Genomic DNA, 22860 nt, shown 5'->3' on the forward strand with positions numbered 1-22860 from the left:
AATTACTAGAACGACATAATCTTATTTTGCTATACATACATGCATATATACAGACACGCATAAAAAATAGCTATTAGGGTTTTAGCAATTAAAGAGAACAAATTACATGAACATCCCAAAAGTCAAACTCAATTCTTTTTAGAGCCACAGTATTGCTTTGAAGGACGTAACATCTATTACAGTTCAATCTTGACTCGCGTTGCATCTTTAAAATACGTGTCTTGCTGTTGTTTTTCCTTCAAACAGCTATATGGTGCCAGGGCTTCTATATAAAGCTCATCATTATGTCGCCTTCACTGTCACATGAGTATCAAGGAGGCAAGCTGCGTCAAATATATGCAGAGCAACCTGCACAGCGGAGGCACTAAACACACAGTGCTAATATATGCAGAGCAGATTTCCTCAGCAGGGAAAGGAGCTCGCTCTCTGAATACAGGCTTCTAAGCAAGCCTGCCTCTCTTTTTAAGATAAGTCGCACAAACCCACCCTTACACGACGCTCCATCTCTTCACAGGTCTGCTCACATTCAGATAGCATAAGAACTTGGTTGGAAAACAGACGCATGCACATTTTGACATGGCATCATCTGTTCTTTTTAGTTTTAGTATTAAAGGGAATTTTGTTTACATTGTATCTAGAGTCAGCATATACAGTGAACACGAAAGGCACTGATGTGTTGATACTGAAAAACATTTTAGTCACGGAAAAATGCGAGCCACAAATTTCATAAAAAACTTGTCTGAGACAGATGTCTGCAAAGCAGCTGCTTTAAAAGACTTTTTTGTATCCTTGCGAGGTGATTTACATTTTAGATTTAAATAAAACGGGTAACTGAGATAAAAACCGCATAGCATCTCTAGGTTATAATTAAATACAAAATTCAAATCCAAATTTCCATTTTCGAAGATTTAAATCCATTAAAATAGTTTGAAAATATATTGAAATAGTTGAAATTGCACAACTAAGTTGATCCACATATAATTAGTGATATTAGGGATATTATCTGAAAAGCACTCCGTGGAGATTTATATTAATCACAAGACCAGCTTTTCTGACGAGTTGCTCATCATGACAATATATGTGTGTGAATTCTAACAGAGCGTGTATTTATATTATTATAATACGATCTATACACTGGATAACTAGTTAGTAATTCGTTTTTCTATATAGTTCAATACATCTAGCACTAAACAGTATTTCAAACATTTGGAGCCTATTGAACATAATGAAATGGAATTTATTTATGGTAACCTCTTAATCTTTATCATGTAATATGCCATTTCAAAAAAAAAAAAAAAAAAAAACCCCAAGAAACAAAAGACTTCATTTTTTGGCTCAATTTTGTCCGCGGCTTTTCGGCCAAGAATTTTTAGCACCGAGACTTGAATGCAGAATTGTGTTTCTACTGTGGCTGTTACAGAGGAGAGATTTTTCTCTGTGCAGAATATGGGTGAATAGGTTCTGCGTCAGCACAGAACCGCCACCTAATCAAAGCACGAGCTTGGAAAGAACTCGCTTTATCACTTGGCAACAAAATGCGAAAGCACATTTACCAAACAAAGCCTTTGTTTCCCTCTTCAATAACGCTGCGGAAATATAGAAAACGCTACAATTACCAGGCACATCTTATCATTAAACACCTTAGAAGAGAGAACGCATATAAAATATTGGACAACGCTAAGCGGCTCAAGCCAATTTCCACAGCAAACGACTACTGTCCTGTTTGGATGGAAATATCCTTGTATAATTTCATTAGTTTTTTTCTAGAGGAATCCGTAACGGGTTAAAGCCACTGCCAGACACCCCTCGCTTCATTGGATTCAATACATACGCTTGTCCTCAGGGAAGCAGTTTGCGACTGTATTATTGTTCCACCAGTTGTTATTATGATACAAACAGTGCTAGATTTGTTTTCTGGCATGGTTCACCAGTCACGGCGTCCGTGGCTTCATGACTAGAGCATTTAAAACAGAAACAAAAAAATGTATAAAAACATGCGTATTACCTGACTAAGAACAGATTTTAAAAAATATATAAAAGCTAAAAGTAATTGAGACTGATCCAATTAAAGTTCTAACAGATGAGAAGCTATACGTTGCTTTCAAAATTGTAAAAAATTGATAGATTCTAAAAGACTGCAATGCTTTCTTTTTCAAGGAAAACAGCACTTGTGCATCAAGGGAGTATTAAAAATTACACAATAACATCGAAACTAACAACAAAACGAATGCATGTACGTGCATTCACCGAACTAAAAAAGAGAGAGACAGACTCAGGATATTCTTAAGAGCCAAAAATGATCCTCTTGGGTGAAAGACAACGGCATCAATATTTCACTAAAAGTCCTTCAATAATAACGACACTTTTTCCTCTTTTAACCGTGGAGATACCGATAGACCTTGAGGCACAAAGAGGCGAAAAGGTCCTGTGACGTAGCCCTGGGGTATTTCAAAACTCCTGCGAAACACAAACAGTATCCTGTCTGAACCCGCAGGCTGCCAACTGCATCCTCCCTCTGCGGAATTGGAAATGGAAAAGAACTTTTGCTCCTTCAGGTAGGGACCGTCTCCACAGCAACCGGGGGATCCAGGAGAAAAAGGAAAATGTATTCAGTCCAGCGTTGACAAAAGAATAGCCACCAACAAGCTCCTTGAGAATTGCTATTATTTTGCCCACTGAAAGCCTGTCACATCGCAGTCTAAACACTCTTAGCATCCAAGCACGCTGCTATACTAGACTGTTGCTATATTAGATAGAAACGTGTAGGCTTATGACCTCAAACGTGTCAATCCCGTACTCGTTTATCGGTTTGGACTGAAAAAACTGAGTGTATTCGCATAGTGTACAGTATATAGTGGGAACAGGTTCTTATCTCGCTCCCTAATGGTTGCTAGGTTACAAACTAGGACATGGCTTGACACATGCCGGGGGGCTACGGCTGATTTCATCAAAGTCTAGCTCTCACATCTGTGAAATATGCACAGCGTTTTTAACTTTAACTCACATGCATATCAAAACAAGTCGAGCGGCAGGCTGATTCAATCTGGCGAGCGTGAAGAGAGAATACTGACATGCAAATTGGCTAAGCAGGAGAGTTTTAATTTGTGGTGGTGACAGTTTTCTCGAAGCATTATTCTTAGAGCATCTCTGTTGCATACTGAGGTGTGTTGCTGCTTACGGTGCACGATCGGTGCTGCATTTGCCGTTTGTGTCTCATAACAATACAGAGGGGGGTAATTAACAGAGCTTTGCCGTAATACTGTGCAATATCACTTCCATCAACATTTCATCACTTCCATCAGTAAAGACCTATAAATAGTCGAGGTACTCGCTATTTTTTTTTTTACTGTTTCGTGCATATTTTTGTCACTAAACAAAGATTACATAAGCTAATGTAACCGTGCCAAAAAGAAACCCTCTTTTATTCGTCGAGCAGAACAGAGATTGTCAAAAATACCAGGGCAGGGTTGTTACGAAATACAAAGGCACTGATTTACCTCAAAACACATCGAAATCCGTCATTAAAAAGATACGGGAATATGGAACAACTGTGTATGTGCCTTGAACCGGCCATCTTCCAAAAAGAAGTGTTGAGACAAGAATTATTCCATCAGTAAAGAAGTTCCAGTCCGACATGACAGATGGGAGAAAGTGAGTATGAGATAATAATAGCATTTGGAAACCTTGCTTGTACAGAAGAGTGTCAAGACTAAAGCTACTGGATTTCTTTCCGACCTGCGTTTAGATTGGAGTTCACAAAAAAAAAAAAGCATGCAAATCTTTGCTCTGGATAGGTCAGGATTCAATTAAAACTATTTCAGACTATTTTTAGACTATTTCAGTTTTTAACTGCTATCCCCTTACTTACCCAGCTGATTGATTACATTTATAATTGCAAACATTTTTTTGTGTTACAGGTTCTCTAAAATGTTAGGTTTAGATATGCAAATGAGGCTTTCTTTAATTAAATATGTGGCATTTTCAAAAAATTCTAGAACAACAATTATTTCTTGTTTTCACATTTTAGAGTAAAACCGTCTTTACAGAGGGATTTTTTGGTATCTCATATGCACTTAAAAAAATGCTTAAATGGACTGACGATACTATATTTTGCCTGCAGTGTCTCCGGTTAAATATATATTTCATTTTATATTGAAAAATACAGAAAACAACAATTCACTGTAAAGTTAAAACAAATTCATTTATTGACCTCACTGTGACGGCACCCATTCACTTCAGAGGATCCACAGGAGAGAAAGTGATGCATTGAGATGCTACATTTCTCTAAATCTGTTATGATGAATAAACAAACGCATCTACATCGTGGGTAGCCCGAGGGTGAGTATGTTGCATAACATATTTAATATTTTAGGCGAACTCTTTCTTTTGTCACTAAATATTAGTACTATGCTTACTTTTCAGGGCACCGCATCATTTGTTTAACAACAAACCGAAATCAACCAGTCGTGGGTAAACATTGTGTTTATTTTTTGTCACTTGAAATTAGGCTCTGAGTGACATAGGTACAGTCTGTACAATGTGTTGTGTTTTTGTGCACCTGGTTGTCAATCACGCTGCTGATGCAATATTCTGTTGTCGAAATTCTGTTGGCAAGTTTTTCCTCATTGCCTAATTTTCATAATAAAACAACAACAACGAACAAAATATGAGTTTTAATGACTGCGGATGCTGTTTTAGAAGCTAGCTGTACACAGTATGCACTCACTAGACTAGGTTTTGAAACAGAGCTTTGCACTAAAGTACAATGCTTGGCTCAACACACAGCATATCACACTGAGAGCGTGTGACGCTTTGGGGATGCATTTTTGCAGCGGGGACCGGAAAACTCATAAAGATGGATGGAGTTAAGTACAGAAAAATCCTCAGGGAAAGAGGCGATCTGTAAGAGAACTGGGACGAAGGACCTGAAACAAACCATAAAAGTAACAGTGGAAAGGTTTAAAACAAAAGGGTTAACTGCCTCGTACTTGCCCAGACCGAACCCAGAACCTCAGAACTGGACACTGAATGGCGTTAAAATGGCTGTTTGCAAACATTTTGCTGATACTGGGCCCATTAGAAGATGGAGTTCAGAAAATGAAAGTAACCTAAAGACAATCGCAGCAGGTTTGAATTACTCTATATCATCTCTCGGGTAGGAGATGAACTCGTACGTTCAATATTATCGTACTTTATTGCATTTAGTTTTGTTTAGTCAGTGCATATTGAGTATATGAAATGCCTAAACATCACTTTAAACCACAGGAGGTCAGAGATAGAAATGTTTTAACATTAAGTTTGCGTTGCTGTGGAAATTGCTAGTCTCTGAACAGAAGTTTGAACATTCATTTTTGGTTTCATTAATGATAGATGAAATATATATAAAAATCAGGGTGTTTTGTTGTTTTAACTGCGCAATACACAAATATATTAGTGCTCTGGATTTTGTGTATAATGATTTGAAATGCTAATCAAACCGAGGCTGACATTTGCTTGTAATGTGAGCATGTTGTGATAATCATAGTGTTTGTTAACATACTCAAGTGGATGGCTTGGTAATGTTCACTCACATGTTAATCTATTGTCCTATGACACAATGCAGATGTTTGCATGACTCAGTTATTGATTTTATGTATATTTGCTTTCATAATAGCAGCTACTTTATTTCATTAATGATTTAATAATGTAGTCACAAAAATTTGGTGATGGCTACACTTTTCTAATGAGTATTTTTTTATATTCTAAGTGACTAAAACATACAGTAAAAAAGTAGTATTGGTAAAGATAATTATTACAATTTCAAATAACTTCAAATAGCTTTCCATTTAAATATATTTAAAAATTAAATTTATTCCTGTGATGACGAATACAATTTTTTTCATAACAATGCTTGTCATACATTGGCATTAACATGCAATCTCCACAATAAAAAAATAGTTGTGTATTTGTAAATAAAGGAAACAAATTGGATGCCGCTTTCTAAAAAGCACATCGCAGAAATTCTGCAAATAGGCTGCTGCTTGCTGCAGTTTTTCTCTCTGTCGTTTTGTTGATTTATAATTTATTTAGAAAAATATATTTTGCATGCGAGCTTATTTATTTATTTTATATATAGCTTTATTATTCTGTTTGCACAAGCTCCGTGATGTGACCATGTGAATCCTCACGTTCTCATGTTTATGCTGCTTTTTGCTTGTATAAAATGAATTCCTGAAAACAAATTTAGCGTTTCCTAATGGGTCACAGCCACATATCAATTCAACGTTAATTGTAGTTTAACATAATCTTGTCAGTTAATAATGGCTTAACAACCATCGGGTGCCGCTTAGGAAAAATAATATAACCTAAATTAACATTCCTATTTCCAATGCAATCTAATAAAAGTTCATCTGGAAAAAAATTGCACCTGATTATAAATAGCTTATTGCTTGATGATGAAGTATCTGAATAGTCTATAACAAAGTAAATAAAAAAAAACAAAACATGAAAACTCTGAAACTTGTTAAAATCAATGTCCTGCTCTGTTTTACTAAGATGATGAGAGGTTTAAAAATTATAACAAAATTTTGAAAGTTGTGGAGGGGTGGAAGTTACGCCCCTGCATGCACACACACACACACACACACACACACACACACACACACACATATATATATATATATATATATATATATATATATATATATATAGTATCACTCTGTTTAATTTACAAATGTCATACAAATGTCCTGCAGAGTGGAAGCTTGAATTCAAGCTTAAATGCACACGCTTGTTTAATAAGACGGTCACATTGCCTGTCCCATATGTCTTCTTCACTGCTGCTGCCCAAACATCTAATCTCACCCATTCTGTCACAGATTGTCCCTCTCTCACTTCATACCAAAATAACCATGTGCTGCACCAAGAAAACAGGTCTGACATTAAACAAAACAGCACAGGATAAAAAAATATTCATACAAAAGTACAGTAAATGCATTCACTTACAGTATTATTGTTTACGCGCAAATGTCCAAAAGACAAGTTTACCGACACTGCTGAAAAGGAAACAACGGCCAGTACGAGGGTCGTTAAGAGCGTCTAATTAAGCCATTTGCCTTGTGCGACAGTGCAGTAGTAATTGCTGCTCGGCTTTGACAGTACTGTTGTATATTCGCTACTGAAATTAAACCATGTAATTAATTGGACCAACACAAAGTGGCTCACGCTGGCCTCTTTCAGCAGGATGTAGGTAATTAGGGGATTGTGATAAACACGGAGCACCCTCGAACGGTAGAGCAGCGGTCACGGTGCTTATGAACCATACGTCCAAATGGCTCTCTCTGATTGCTCGCATTCACCAAAGCGTTCAACATAATCGTCATCAAATTGCATCCTTCTCAAGAAAAAAAAACAGGCTGCTCTTCAGGTATCAAGCGATTATCGCGATCTCTGTGAAGGTTCGCAAAAACATCACCTCAGCTTCACCTGCACGCGAGCAGTCAAAGGTGAGAGTCAAAAGTGGGTGACGAGGAGCCTAGGAAGCCTGAATGCTTGCGAACCAAGAAAAGCGAAGACGTCGCAGGCGAAGCGCGGGGCTGATTGCACCGGCTCGAGTGTCTCCTGCAATCACGGCTCAAGGCACGGCTGATCTGATTACGTCGCTGTCACTGATGATTTCTGAGAGGGCTCGAGTGTTCTCCCGCAAAGAGCCGATGCCATCCGAGGAGCTCGAGAGAAAAGCGAGAAAACCGCTTTGTAATCCCGCTGAATGCGAACGCCGGCCACTTGCATTCGAGAGGAAAGCCGAGTCCATTTGCTGACCTCATCGAATGAACTTAAAACGTCCTCTGGCAGAGTCTTTTGACTGAGCTGTTCTTTTATTTGATGGAACAAAGCATCAGATTCAATAACAGAAAATTAAAAAGTAGATCTGGGAAAAGCACGGTTTACGGCACACGCATCCGAGACTTCAGAATGTAGGCCAATATCTCTAATGATGATTAAAAGAAGACAACTTTGAAGGTGCTGCTGGCTGGAGCTGATTCTGGAGCAAGGTCGGGCTCGATACGTCGGTGGAAAAACGAACATTACATGGTAAAGATCAAAGAGAAGAGAGAATGAAAAATAATGAGAGAACTACGAGACTCAGATTAGGCAGCTGAGCAAAAAGGTGCGATGGCAAAATAATGAGAGCAAAAGAAATCCAGCCCCGGCCAATCTGAGGGCCTGTTAACTGTAGCACGGACAACAATGAGTCTTAAATCATTGTGCTGAATCGCACAAGAAGCATTTCAGAGCTTAAAAGCAGCCGTAAATCACAGCGGTGGCTACAGACAGAGGGGTCACCATGTCACTTCCTGTGTGCATTCAACTTTGCTTTCCGTGTGAGTCCATATATAACTATTGGAAACATCTGATTAACGTTCAAAGGGAAGGCTATTTCTGCGCCGCTGCAAAAAAAACCTCAAAATAATTCATGAACATTTAATGATTACTATTATTATTAATGAAGTTTTCTAACTGATCTAAATGAATAATTTTATCTAATTACTGAATTAAATAATTTAGTATTTAGATTTAACGTATCAAACGTTAGAATGATTGAAAAACAAAGTTGGGATTAATTTAATTTCTAATTAATTAAATTATTATTAAATTAAACACTGTTTCCATTGCTCTATTTTATTGCGCATTTTGAAGTATCGCATGAACAACAAGTGACAAGTCAAATTTTTGAAAAAAAAAATAAAAATAAAATAAATAATGTTATTAGCAAAAAAGGTTTATATGCTCACCTGAGGTGGGAAAAATTGTGCATAAGTTACATTTGCAACTTTGCATGGAAACCTCGCTATTCCCATCCTCAAACTGATGTCATTGGTAGTCTAATTCACCCTTTGCAGAGAGTTTGATTGACATGTGATCCGGCCAATCATAATGCAGAATCTGCCATATTTGTCTGGCAAACAAACCACAGTACACTAACATTGGTGGACCTGAACCTGAAAAATGGTGTGTAATTAAGAGCCACAAAACGTTATTTACCGTTTCAAAAAAAAATAAAAAATTGTTTCATATCAAAAGTAACCTGCTCTGTCTGTCAGCATGTTGTCAGTTTCCTCTTTGCTCCGAAATGTATTTTTCGCTGCACGATATGTGGTGCTTGTCAAACGAGTGTCTTTTCGAAGAGTCCATTAAAAAGGTTGCAGTTCCGCTTGATGCCACTATTCAACAGAAATTACACACCTTTTAATAGTAAAAATGTTTCTATATTTTGTATATTTGATTTTAATCAAGCAAACTCTGATACACGAAGTGTTCAGATTAAGACGCGCTTTTAAAGTTCGCCTTCAACATTCAATTTAACGGCCATGCATTATTTAGCTACAGACACCCGCAAGCAAAGCCGCGCAGCAGAAGTTCTTATGCCCCCTCAGCGGAGTTGATTGGGACACTGCAGCGAGGAGATCTGGCCTCGTAGAATGGCAGGAAATTTTGAAGTTTCAATAATCCCCTTTTTCACGGCAAAGCCACAGAGAGAGCAGAATGCTGCTGCAATTCCCCTTATGCGAGGGCATGAATCACACGTCTGCCGCCAATATTATCATCACTGTGTGCTCGCTGTGCGCTCGTCTATCTGTGAAATTGTGTAATCCTTGGAGATATTGCCAGGAATAATTTTATTATCTCTCTAAATAGCAAAATGAGCTGTATCCAGTTCTTAGCAAAGTCCCAATCCCCAGTCTTGCCAAATGTTGTTTAAAAATAAATGTGCAAAACTTTTGTAAACATGACCGAGATATATGATTGTGTTCTGTTTTGTTCTTTTATTTTTAGTCTGCCTCTGAAGTCTCTCTCTCTCTATCTTTTTTTTTTTTTTTTTTTTTTTTTTTTTTTTTAAGGAGGGATGCACCACAGCCCCACTTCAGATATCTGACAGACAGAAAGAAATGAAAGGATACCAGTGATTTCGGAGGCGTCTCCATTTTCCGAGGCCAGACTGTGTTGTTTCAGGAAGAGCGCCGGGGTGTTCTCGACTCTGTCAGGGGAGAAACGAGTGGGCGGATCCCGGGCTTGCGCATTTCAGACCTGGAGACTTGGAGCTCCACTTCTCACCACTGTTGTTTCTGCTGTTCAACACCCTCTACAAATAACACTCTATTCTTAGGCGGACATAACAGAGGTGATTGGCTGTCAACAGCACTCAAACAACATGAAGAGCTAACGACTGCACTGCTGTTATTTCGGGAGGTTTGTCGGGAACGGTTTTTAATTAGGTATGTGGGTATAACTTCACAGGTTATGCAAAAATAGATTACAGACATTCCATTTATTCCTTTCCATTGCCGCTTGTTATTATCATTAATTTGATCGAACGGTTCATATACTTTCCTTGCAGGGGGAAAACGCTCGGGGAATTTAAGATGTTACATTGTGTAATGAAAAGCCAGGCTGTCAGGTCTGGGATATAATGATGGCACATCATCAAAGTTGTAACACATGGCTGCACTAAGAACTTCATTAAAAATTATGAGGCCCTTAATTTGTGTCATGCAGTGACACTCAGGCTTAAGTAGGAATATGGGATTTAGTTGGTTAAAGTTGGATTAGCCAAATTTTCTGTTTGTGCATCTTTGTGGACCAATACACTTCACAACACAAAGCTATCAGAACTCATCAAGGCCAATTATCTTTCCAAAAAACGATTATGGTTTTAATTTCTCCAGGATATGCATTAAACAGTTTGCAAAGTTTACCAAAGAGATTCACAGATAATATTCTGTTTTAGAAACGTACAAACAAATAAGAAATTATGGTTTGAGATTTATTCAGACTCTTCCAAAAAAACGAATTCACTATCGGTGTAGATCTAAAGGAATTAAAATATTTCACTTTTAAAGAATGTTGGAACTCCACAAACTGCTCAAATGTGTCAATAACTCTTTGAAAAATGAAGAACACATTCATTTAACACTTTTAGAAGTTTGAAAGCAAGGCTTTTTTCAGGTTTCCCACCCCTTTTAAACAATTAATTTTTATGACTTTTTTATGCTGCTTAAAATAAAAATAATAACAAAATAATAATAATAACTAATAATATATATATATATATATATATATATATATATATATATATATATATATATATATATATATATTATATATATATTATATATATATATATATATATATATATATATATATATAATTTTTTTTTTTTTTTTTTTTTTTTTACAAAAATCTTTAAGAGATTTTAGAAGAAAACTAAAAATCAATGCTAATATAATATTGAGAAAAACCATGGCTATTATTATGGTGAATATAAATGTGTATACATTGTTATTTTTATTATTATTATTATTGCACAATAGTTTTATTTATTATGCTCAACCAACCATATCTCAAAAAAAAAGACTCAAATCACAGATAGAACAAACATATGCAATGTAATATACTTCAACGTGCATATAATATATAATGCAAATACAAATACATTCACTACAATAATTTGTCATGATGTTTCATAAATATGCACTTATCTATTACTATAACTCTCTGATCGATTTTTCTAGATTTTTCATTTTCTGCAGGGACACTTATATAAAAGAATAAAAATCAAAGCTGTATTGTATTGTTAATGGTTAGGCGGGGCAGAGCGCTGATCATATAGCAAAGTCAATGGTTGTATTTTGCTACAGCCCTGGGATGGTTTTTGGCACGGTTGAGGTAGTTTTAGTGCAGGTGTAAGAAGAGGAATCCAGGCAACTGGAGACTGATTTCACCCCTCACAGCTCACAGCATGGCTGTCTCCCTTTAGCAAGGGCTTGGGTGAGATCCAGACCGAGCTATTTCTCCTCAATGTCACATTTAGTAAAACACACACCACAGGTCTGGAGCACAGAGGAATGGGAGTAACCTTAACCCTGCTGCTGCAGTTACCGAGCATTACTGAATCCGCTATTAATCTTACACATAACGCAATTGTCGAGCCTTTCAGGAAGGACCAAAGTGGCGTTTTTAGTCCAAGCCGATATTTTCGTTTCGACTCCAAAGTTCACGTTTCTCTCAGGCAGCACAACCTCAGCATCAACAGCTGACCGCTCACAGGGCGTCAAGAGCTCAGTGGCATAGGGTTCGCTCGATCCAAACCGCAGTCCTCTAGTTTATTGTCTAACTGCTTTGCCCATCACATTGATTGGACTGCAGTTGTGGGTCTATTCTCAGAAGCGGCGCTGAAATGACACATGCACTTAAAGTGATGGCTCTACATCTAGTCGCTTCTTCTGAGGAGGGGAAAATTGTGAAGAACTCTTGTTTTCAATAACACTGGCGATACAGAGAACGAAGAGGTCGCGGTTAAATGCGCTCTCATTACTGGCCCACATTTAGGCTATTCAGGACAAACAATGGATCGCTCCCAAATCACAGTGTTTAGAGTCACTGATCAATTATTCCTTATTGTCCCATCCTACACTTGTTGTGCAGCCGTTTAAAGCTTGACTCTGAGACGATAATGGATTGCGTCTCTCGCTGGAGCAAACTGCTTTTGATGAGGTCCAATCTATAGTGTACACACCAGTGATCCACAAAGGATAGCCCCCTTTCACCGGTAAGGGGCCGCATCCATCATTGCGTTCTCGAGTGGCTGTGCATTAGGAGATGCCCTTGCTAGGATCAAGGTGCGCCCTTGAGTCTCACGAAAAAACGGATGTTTGATCTGGGAACCGTCCAGAGGGGGCCGCGTCTTTGCTGTACACGGAGATGACCGGGAAACCCCGCATCAGCATGCAGGGGCAGGCTTGAGTGAACAAACAGAACCTGCTGCTTGTCAAACATCACGCCTCCATCAGCGCATGGAGCTTTGGGTATTAGGGGAGGAGGGGAGGGGAATGCAGCATTTCAATGAGACGATGACAGAAAACAAGATGGAGAGAGGGGGAAAGAAGCGATAGATTTGATATTTTTGCTGTTTGGCAGATCCTCAAATAAAACTGAGTATCCATCAGGCTGCGGGATCGATGGATCAGTGGGTCAGTGCTGTGGCAGGTGGCCTGCAGCTGTGTTGTCAGGAGAGACGGGTGAATGATTAAAGGTCGAGGGGCAAGAATCGTGACGTGAAGTGCGGAGAATGGTCGTTGCTTGATTGGAGTGGCCAAACACAGGTAAAAAAAATAAAATAAACAGAAGATTGATTTAAATCTGATCTGTGATGTGTGTGAGTGTGTGTGTGTGTGTGTGTGTGTTTATGCATGTAAAATTGTATTTTGTGCTGGCTAATAAATCAACCAAGTTCACTTTGAGTCATATAACCAATAAAACATTATAAAACACAAAACACTTACTTCCATTATTCTATTATTATTACTACTATTATTTGCAGAAAATGCTAAAATGCTAAAAAAGTATCTTATTAATACTAGGCAGTAAATAAATAAATAATAGTAATATATCAGTATTAGTATTATTATTATATAGGAGCAATATTTTTTTTTAATCTTTTTCTACTAATTTCAATAATACTAATGACACTACTATTAACAGTAATGTATCATAGACACAGTAGTAAAGTTTTATTACTCTTTAATAATAAACTTGCCATTTTTGAAGAGCAGGTTCATGCCCAGCTGTTAAACAGCTGCTATTTAAATTGATCAATTATTATTATTGTTGTTACATAAAAAGAGCATACAAAAATGGCTCATCTTATTTCTGCTATGTTGTTAAAGTATAATAAAAATAATAATAATAACAACAACAACAACAACAACATTATTGAAAAAAAAATAGTTTTTTGAAGACCAGCTTCACGCCTAATAAAACAGCCGTTATTACGCTACCCAATCTTCAGTTGATGTACTTTAACGCCATGGAAAAGTATTTTAAAATGTATTCTATTAATTTTGGACTTTTCGTCAAACTTTTTAATAAGGAGAAAGTACTAAGTCTGCCTTTAAAGTATAATAATAAAAAAATAGAGAAACGAAAGCTGTGACAGGCCTGTGCAATAAACACAAAGTGCATAGGAGTGCTGGTTTCCAGCATGTCAAGCAGATAAGTGCCGAGCCAAGGGCTCTTCAGATGGCATGAGATGCACAAATGACGAGCAGTGTCTAGCGCAAATGTCAACGGCGTGTGATGGAGGCAAGGGTCTGCGTGGTGTGACAGCTCTCTCCCCCTCCATCTCTCCATCATTTCATCCTTACATCAGCCCGGCCCCTGTGCACCTGATTGACTTATTCTACTAATCTACATATCAATTACACACATTATCTCCACCTTGCTGCCAGGGGCCTCTTTGAGTGATGGGATCTGGCAGGATGTGATTATTGGTCAGTGGGGGTGAAGATTTTCAGCTTGCTGAAGGAATGTATGGAAATGCAGCTCATTAGCAAGTCATGCTCTTCACTATAAACATGCATAAAATGCATTGTGGGTATAAAACTCATGTGCATCTGAATGCACAGCGTATACGGGAACCGAAATGCTGGAAAGTGCTGGAATGCACATCCGTTTTAAATAAAGGAGCGGAATTCAAAAGTGCCGCTGAGTCATACAGTCATCAAATTGATCTGTCAGTTTTGTACTTTATCAGCCGTCGTTGCATCAGGGTTGGACACTCTGACAGCCGCATTCAGTTGTGGGACTCTGGTAATGGCTGTGTAGATGCCTTACAAGAGCGGTGATGTAATTCACGACATGTCGGCTCCACCTCGGCTCCGTCAGAATTGCCAGCCCTGTTTCCACGCGATAAGAAAGCTGAAAATTCATTGCATATTTTGCTGCAGACGGATGGGAGGGCAGGTGAGATTAATGTCGAGACGGAAGCAGTGAATCGGACTGACAATACTAGTGGTAATGAAAAACTCAGAAAGGGCCATGATTCCGCTAACAGTTGCCTTGATGATCCCATTACTGTGCAGGATCACATTCCCCCGTTGAACTACTTGTCATTGGGGATGAAGGACTGATCTCTCTAACCCTCTCTGTTTAAAAGGATCATTTAGCACTGTCCTCCCAGACTCTTCAGATGGAAAGCTCGGCTACTATAACTTCGCTTTGTGTGGGAGGTGACACATTGATTGTGGCTATCCAATGTCCCCACTCTCGTTGCTTCCCTCTTCCACTAAGTGTCCAGAAGCAATAAATGCATCCAGCACTCAGACAACAAAACAACGCATGACCGCTTTACTGATCAACTAATACATCAAAATCAAAGTCATCTTGCTGGTTACGCCCATGTTTGTTCTCAGAATGTGAAAAGGTTAGGATAAGCGTAAAGCTTACATGTTAAAATTCATTTGTATGGAATTTTAAAGCATGTGTGGATGACTCAAAACGAGTTTGAATTTACAGTATGAAGAACGTGCGCAATTTACACAGTAACACCGTGACTTATGACTTCCCTCCCAATGAATCTATGAGATTATTATTCAGAGGCTCAGTTTTGTCTATTGTTAGTGATGGTGCACTAGTTTTGGTGCGATTTTTTGTCAATATACATTTGGACTTGGTATGAACTGAACTTAACCCTCATTGTGTAGCAGTTAATTCTTCTTGATTAGACAAGCTCAATCCCTAGAGTGCTGATGTACAGTGGTGCACAACAAAGTAAGTCTATGCTCGCAGTATTCCAGATCTCAGTATGTGAGTGGTATTAAGTGGAAATGGAGTTGTAAATCAAGTCCAGAAACCGGAATTCGGAAATGTTAAGAGCTTTGTTCTTTCAGCTGTTTACCATATGCGCCATTTCTTTTATTAAAATATTCATTGATAAAAGAAGATCAAATGACTTGAACAATCACCAGCTCTGTTTTTCTTTTTGCAGCAGTATAACAGATGCACGTGCTTTGAGTTCATGCAGATGTGACAACACAGAGCAACACTGAGCTCTGTTAAGCTGCTCTGTTTCATACAATGCTGGTTTGAGAAATAGTAAAGGCGAGGGTCAGTCTAATTTAAAAAGAAAAAGAAGAATAAACAGCAGTGTGAAAAAGCCTTGTGTCTACAAGAATATCTCAAACATTAACAGTAGTGTATAGTATAGTAGAGTAATATATATATATATATATATATATATATATATATATATATATATATATATATATATATATATATATATTATGGTATATATGGTATATTCTTTTTTTCAATTTTCTAAAAGAAGCCTATTTTTGAAGAAATGAAGAAAAGACACTACTGTTAACGTCTGAGGTCATTTTTTTAAAACTCTTACTCTTACAACTTACTCTTAATAAGACTGCATTTATTCAATCATAATACAGTTAAAAACAGTAATACTGTGAAATATTATTACCATGTAAAATAAGTGATTTCTGCTTCAGTATATTTTAAAATGTAATTCATTTTTATGAAGGCAAAATTGAATTTTCAGCAGCTATGATTTCTTCTGCAGATTTAGTGCTCATGAAATATTCTTATTCTTGTTAATGTTGGAAACAGTTGCTTGATATTTTTGTCAAAATATATATATTTTTTTTAGGATTTTTTGATGAATGGAAAGTTGAAGAGAGCAGCATTTATTTGTTTTTATGTATTTGTTTGTAGCACAACAAATGGAGTTACTGCCACTTATGATTAATGTGATGCATGCTTGCTGAATAAAAACATTAATCCCTTAGAAAAAACATTGCAGAAAATGTAAAAAAGACAATTTGTGCAATATTCATACATACATACGCATATAGATATCTATACACATACAAGTAAATGCATACATGTGTAACTAATAATAAGCTAATATTATTGTTGTTGCTGTCTTCTTATATTTTAATCTGCTCACCTGTTCATCTCAACAAAAGGTGAGGAGATGCAAGACCTGGATCACAATCCAAACAACAGAAAAATAAACATGCTTAAGCTGCTAGAACCTCTACCAGGTGATTAAATGGCAGCTCTTGGACTTTGAGGATTATCGCTGGAATTTGACAAGCTCACTGGACACTCAACATATGCTAGAGCTCAGCAGGAAGACAGGTTGTCAATGCAGCACACAATCTTTGATTGACGCAGGTGTCAAAAAAGATGCCTGGCAAGGAGCAGTCGCGAGGCTGGACATGAAAAGGAGCACATCTGGTCGACACTTTTATCCAACAAACCCATCTCTCCTCTAGATCTGCAGTGAGTGCAAAGAGCACAAGGCCACTCCCCATGTGATCTATTAAGGCACAGATCAAAGCGTGCGCACATGACGTACCAAGCGAAACTCGAGGCATGCGCACACATATCAGGGTGCTGTATCAACAGCCTGCTTTCCACTGTAATAACTCTCCTTAATCAAATCAAAGCTTTCTAGACCCATTGGGTCTGAGCAGCCCGGTCGATAAAGTGGAAAGAATGAGGGCTTACCGTGGCCTCCTCTTGTGAGGAAGGGCATCCTGTTGATGGCGATGGGTACGGTACCATGCTTGTTATGGAAGTGATGGACATGGTGTGTGGTGCTCAGGCTGGAAGACACACGGGCACTGGCCGTTCTGTCCGGCATCGAGGCCAACAAGGCCAGAGATAACGCCAATCTCCACCAAGAGCCCAGGCCCAGCCAGCTGCCTCCGCCACACTCCCAGCCCAGAAGCACCACTTCCAGCCTGGGGCAAGAAGGTCCGGCGTAGGCCCTTCCACACCCCATTTGTCCCGCCCGTTGGAAAGAGTGCATCTCAGAGAGAGTTACCCACGTCAATCATTATCCAGGGGTCAAGTAAACAATGCAGAAGAAAACAATGCTGCCCAAAGCCAGAGGCTTTCACAGTAGGTTTCCAAAAACGATAAAATCCTCAAAAAGAAGAAATTCCTTTCAAGTCCGGCTTCAAAAATCCAAAGGGGGAAAAAAAACCAATTGGGCTGTTCCTCCTGGCTTTCACGCTTGGTGACTATCAAAAAAGAAAGAAAACCCAACAAGGGAGCTTGTCTGCGAAGAGGAGGAGGAGGGCAGGCTCAATCGAGTCGATAATCATCTGCGCTGCAACTCCCAAAAGCGTTCTAATCACGGCCGCGCCGATCAATATTTCTGGATGCAGATTTTGTGCCTTAATTGGTGAAATGCTCCAGGTGGAAGAGATGCCGGGAGGCGTCTCCCTTCGAGTTCCCAGCCTCAGGTACGGCTTACGCGCTATTTAGACCACTCTCCCTCAGAGGGCAGCTCCTCTATCGCACAAGAGGAGATAAGAGACATCCCGGCGGCTAATGGATTATTCTAATGCCGATTAAAAGATGACAGGAAACAGAGAAAGGAGGAAACAGATCGGATGAGACTGACCCGGGCGTGAAGAGGCGCTCACGTTTCCTTTTCACAGATGGAGAGAAAGAGAGACTTCTGCTGCAGCATGGTAGAGGGGAAAAGCAGCAAATAAATAAATAAAGCCGGCTGTGACTCCTGACGCGTTGGCTGCAGACGCAGCGCGAAGCTTCTCCGCTGTGCGTTCCCTCTCGAAGTGGAAGACCTGGAGCGGAGCTGGATCAGTTTTCCAGCAGCATCCTGGATGGCTCTCTTGGATTGTTGTCTCTGCCTCTGACGCGGACACTGTATCGATTAGCGCTGCATTTTATCCCTCTTTTCTCTTTTCCCTCCCCCTTTCCGATAAGCATTCACTTGCTAATGTGCTTAGTCTGACAGTGTTACCAGCAAAATGCCCCTCGCAGCCGAAGTGTGGACGAACAAAATCCGTACGTGCGCCACTGTGGTGAAATGCATGCTAATTCAATTAGGCTCCTCACGATCCTCGATAGCTCTTCTCCCCGGGATTGATGGGACCGAGAGCAAAGGCTGAGAAAAAAAACCCTTCTGAAACAACAAGCGTTGCTTGCCGCAAGCGCAAGGTGCAGGACGCGCGGTCCTCCTTCTGGATGCTCAACCAGAGACTGCTACAGAGATGGGGAGAGAGAGAGAGAGAGAGAGAGAGAGAGAGACAGAGAGAGAGAGCGAGAGGGAGAGAGAGGGAGAGAGAAGAAGAGGAGAGCGGTGCAGTGTGTGTCTGAGGAAAAGAGAGAAAGAGAAGGGAGGGGTGCGCAGGGAGCGGGCGATCGTAGTGCATAAGCACACATGCAGACATAGAAAGAAGCCAAAAGATGGAGAAGAAAAAAGAATCAGTTGCACGGCACACACGCAACCAGGAATACAAATTCAGGGCGCTGCGCACGCTCACCACAGCCTCTGAAAACACACCAGCCCCACACTGCAGAACTTGACCAGTGAGACTAGTAATAGAAAATGCTGTTTATTCCTGCAATGCTACGTGAAAACGCCAAAGAAAGACAGGGCTTTCAAATGGTGTTTTTCTTTTTTCGGAGCAGTTTTACTGGTGGACTATTTTCAGCCAATGTGGAAATCACGCTCAGGAAATCTGAAAAAGTCTCGATGGTGCCAGATGCAACCCACCCCCCTGCGACCAAGATAGCAGTAGCTGGTTCCCGATCTTGATGAATAATTTAGTACGAGACAAAATTTGACGGCAAATGCCTGTCGCTGGCTTTCTCTCACATTTTTTAAATGTTTCCATTTCGTGCTCATTTGTTGAGGTGGTTCTATTAAAGGTGTGTTTATTCATACAGAATCATTTAGTAACTATAAAGGGTTAGACAGGCTAATGCGATCAGTTTTATCTGGAAACGTTAAATTTGAGCCTACAAACTCATAGACTGACAAAAACGTATTTTAAATCATTTTCATTTGAAATCAAGTGTACTCCTAATACGTTTACATATTTTATGTACTTGATAAATGTACTCTCAAGTTTTACATTTGGTGTACTGTTATTTTTACAGTCTAATAATTTGGAACAAATTGTTTATTGCTTAATAAACTTTACTTGTGCAAAGGTAGTATATTTGATTGTGCTGAGGTGGAACTAGCATACTTTAGATACACTTTAAATATTTTGCATTAAAACAGTGGCAATAAAATACATTTTAGGCTTAATATTAAGAAATGTGCATTGTGCACAAGCAGTACTTCAAATAAAGAAGAATATATGTAATGATTTTTTTGTATCAGTAAGCCATGAAAGTATTGGGTACATTTTTGAACACTTTAGCAATTTCCCTGAATATAAATCTTAATGTTTAAGAATATAATGATATTCTAGGGAATTGTGTGTTTCAACAGTTTGGACAGGTCCCTTTTCTATTCTAACATGACAATACCTCTGTGTATAAGGCAAGGTTAAAAAGGAAATGACTGATTCAGTCAGTGTGGATGAACTTCACTGGCCTGCAGAAAGCCAAGTCTAAATCCTAGCTGAACACCTCTAGTGTGACTTTAAATGCAGACCTTGAGGCGAAAAACTCATCAACAAACCCCAATTCTCTACATAAAAAGAACACAGTTACTTAGATTATCATTATATGTTTATTATATGTTTCAATATCATTATTTCCAAAACGTCCTTTAGTCCATATAGAGCACGTCAGCAGATTTTAACTATGAACTATGAATTTTAACTATTAGTAGGAAATAAATGCATTTTAAATGTATTACTTTTTTATTAGGGTAGATAGATGAGACTTTGCCAAAATGTTTGTAAAAAAGGCTAGTTTAACATGCAAGATTTAGTCAGCTGGATAGCTTATGTAATCGCCAACGGATATAAAGAGATTAAGTGTAAAAAGAAACAGCAAATTGGTAATCAATTGCAACACAGCATGTAGATACCCGCTCGGTGTAACGGTAAGAATTAATGGAGGGTCTCGTGCCTCTGCGTGATACCAACCGGTTAAACAATGCTACATTTATCAGTTGCAAATATGTCACGTTTATGACACAGTAAAACAAGCCTTAAAATATTTCCTTATACAAATTTACTTCCCGATAGGAAATCTGTGCTCCAATGAAAACAGTGTTCATCAAGCAATTGAATCGTTGACGGTGTTGCTTGTAAGCGTAGAAGTTTTTGATCAGTAAAAATGTATGGACACTACAAATGATAATCGTTCCATCAAACTGTGTGAGAAAGAGAGATAGAGAGAGAGAGAGATGGACTGAATCTATGCTTCATACATCAGATAAATCACCCAGGATAGAGATCTCAGTTGGGATTGCCTTGCCGGTTGAAAGGACGTACGTGGAAAAAAAGGCCGAACAGCAAAGAGCCAGAGCCACCTTTCATGGTGACAGGAGGGGAGAAGCAGGCCATTACTCAGACACAGGGAGAGAGCGAGGGGGGCCGGTGCCGCCAATGAGCTGGGTTGATTGAACAGAATGGAGAAGAGGAGGGGGCAAGTCCGTGTCACGGCAAACAGCAGCCAAGTCTGTAAATCCACCGCGTCGGACGGAGCTAACGGCCACAGTTAGCCACACTGTCGACTCCGTTCAAATGAACACAGAGGCCTGCTCATCGAGATTTAGCCCCGGGGCAGGCCCGAGAGAGACGCCCATCCCACTGTAATCGATTCTCATTTCTCTGCAGACTGAGATACACGGGAGATAACCTTGAGATCAGGTGACGCGCTTTCAAGATGTGCAAAAACATCCATACTGAAGGATCTGGGATGCAGCGTCGAAAAATAATCAATGACGGTAGTCGCCATTTTCTATCCAGAGGTAGAGAGAGACACATGCGGCTCCGGTTGCATAATGAGGCCTAGATAACCTCAAAGACTGATGATGATGAAGGTTGAAGTGGAATTAGGGCGCCGGTAATTCATAAGAGGTGTCATCTATTGTCAGTCTGGTGGATTGGGGACATTCTCCTCAGCGGCGATGATATCTTCATGAGGGTTCTCTGAGATGAAAGGCTGGTATTAATCAATTTGCCAACCCTGGGGTTGCTCAGCACGATAAGAGACGATGCTATCTGGGCCGCGTGCGCTTCTGGGTGCGAGGCGTCCCTGAGTTTAACCATCTGCCACCAGGCAGCCTTAGCTGTTGGCCATCTTCTCTCCACACAGCACGCTGGCCTACTCAGAGTCAGAGGGTTGAGACGACATGCAGCGCATGTGATAAAGGTACTCACGAGGAGGCCAAACACCAATCATGCCCATTGTGTTGGCTTCAGAACCCGAAACACTTATGGTATTAGAGCCCACAGCTGTTAGCCTATTCTTTACATGAAGGAATAAACAAAACTGCCTAGCCTAGTCAGCTTATATTTGGTCAAGACCGTTATATTGTTATGGGAAAATGCTAGAAAGTTAACACAAAAATAGCAGTCGTTTCAACAGTTGTTTACTTACTCTTATGCCGATCCAAACTCTACCTGGTCTCATGACGAAAATGTACTTCTAGGAACTTTTTTTGCAAGATGCGAAATGCATACCAATAAGTACATATCACTGCAGTTTCCAACAGAAATGAAGTCTAGAGGTGGTAAAACAGCAAGCACAATGTTTTCATGCACAGTTAAAATTACAGCTTGCTCGGTAGCATAGTCGGCACTGAATTGGATTTAAGATGCCGAATGCTTGGAAACAAACCAGTCAAAAATACGATTCTGAATAAAAGAGTTAAAATGTAAGAAATCAGGAAAATCTGCATGTTTGCGATTTTTTTTACGTTACATTTACTTTTGTTCGCATGAGTAGGTTTAGGTGCAGATGGTATTTGAATTAGACTTATAGCGCCAAGTCAATTTCAAGTCAGAGCAGTATAAAAACATACTATATGTATATTTATTTGTAAAAGAGAGAGAGAGAGAGAGAGAGAGAGAGAGAGAGAGAGAGAGAGAGAAAACTAACACTCTTTTAGTGACACCAAGTGGACATTTCACATCGAATATGTCACAAAACGTACATGGTCGTACGTATTTCGCAAAACGGTTACTTGTGGTATACTTCAAATCTTCGAGGTATGTTTGGGAACACTTCGGAATAAGGAACACTTAATCACTATTAACTATGACTTTTCCCCTCAATAAATCTGTAATTAATAGTTCG

At 39.2% G+C, this 22860-nt stretch overlaps 1 protein-coding gene across 19 annotated transcripts in view; it reads right to left on the bottom strand.

Annotated features, from left to right (window-relative positions):
- Positions 1–22860, bottom strand: part of nrxn2a (neurexin 2a) — a 260155-nt gene that overhangs the window by 92470 nt on the left and 144825 nt on the right. The window contains exon 1 of one of the 19 annotated variants that reach the window (XM_043221595.1): positions 17347–18879. The exons of 15 other annotated variants lie outside the window; for them this stretch is intronic. In XM_043221595.1, the coding sequence (XP_043077530.1) occupies positions 17347–17650 (304 nt within the window). In that variant the 5' untranslated portion in view covers positions 17651–18879. Of the gene's footprint in view, positions 1–17346; positions 18880–22860 lie in introns of those variants that run through there. 3 more of the 19 variants (XM_043221596.1, XM_043221592.1, XM_043221594.1) reach the window with 3 other exon arrangements.

This window comes from Puntigrus tetrazona, chromosome 21 (genome assembly GCF_018831695.1).
Source record: "Puntigrus tetrazona isolate hp1 chromosome 21, ASM1883169v1, whole genome shotgun sequence".
Classification (NCBI taxonomy): Eukaryota; Metazoa; Chordata; class Actinopteri; order Cypriniformes; family Cyprinidae; genus Puntigrus; species Puntigrus tetrazona.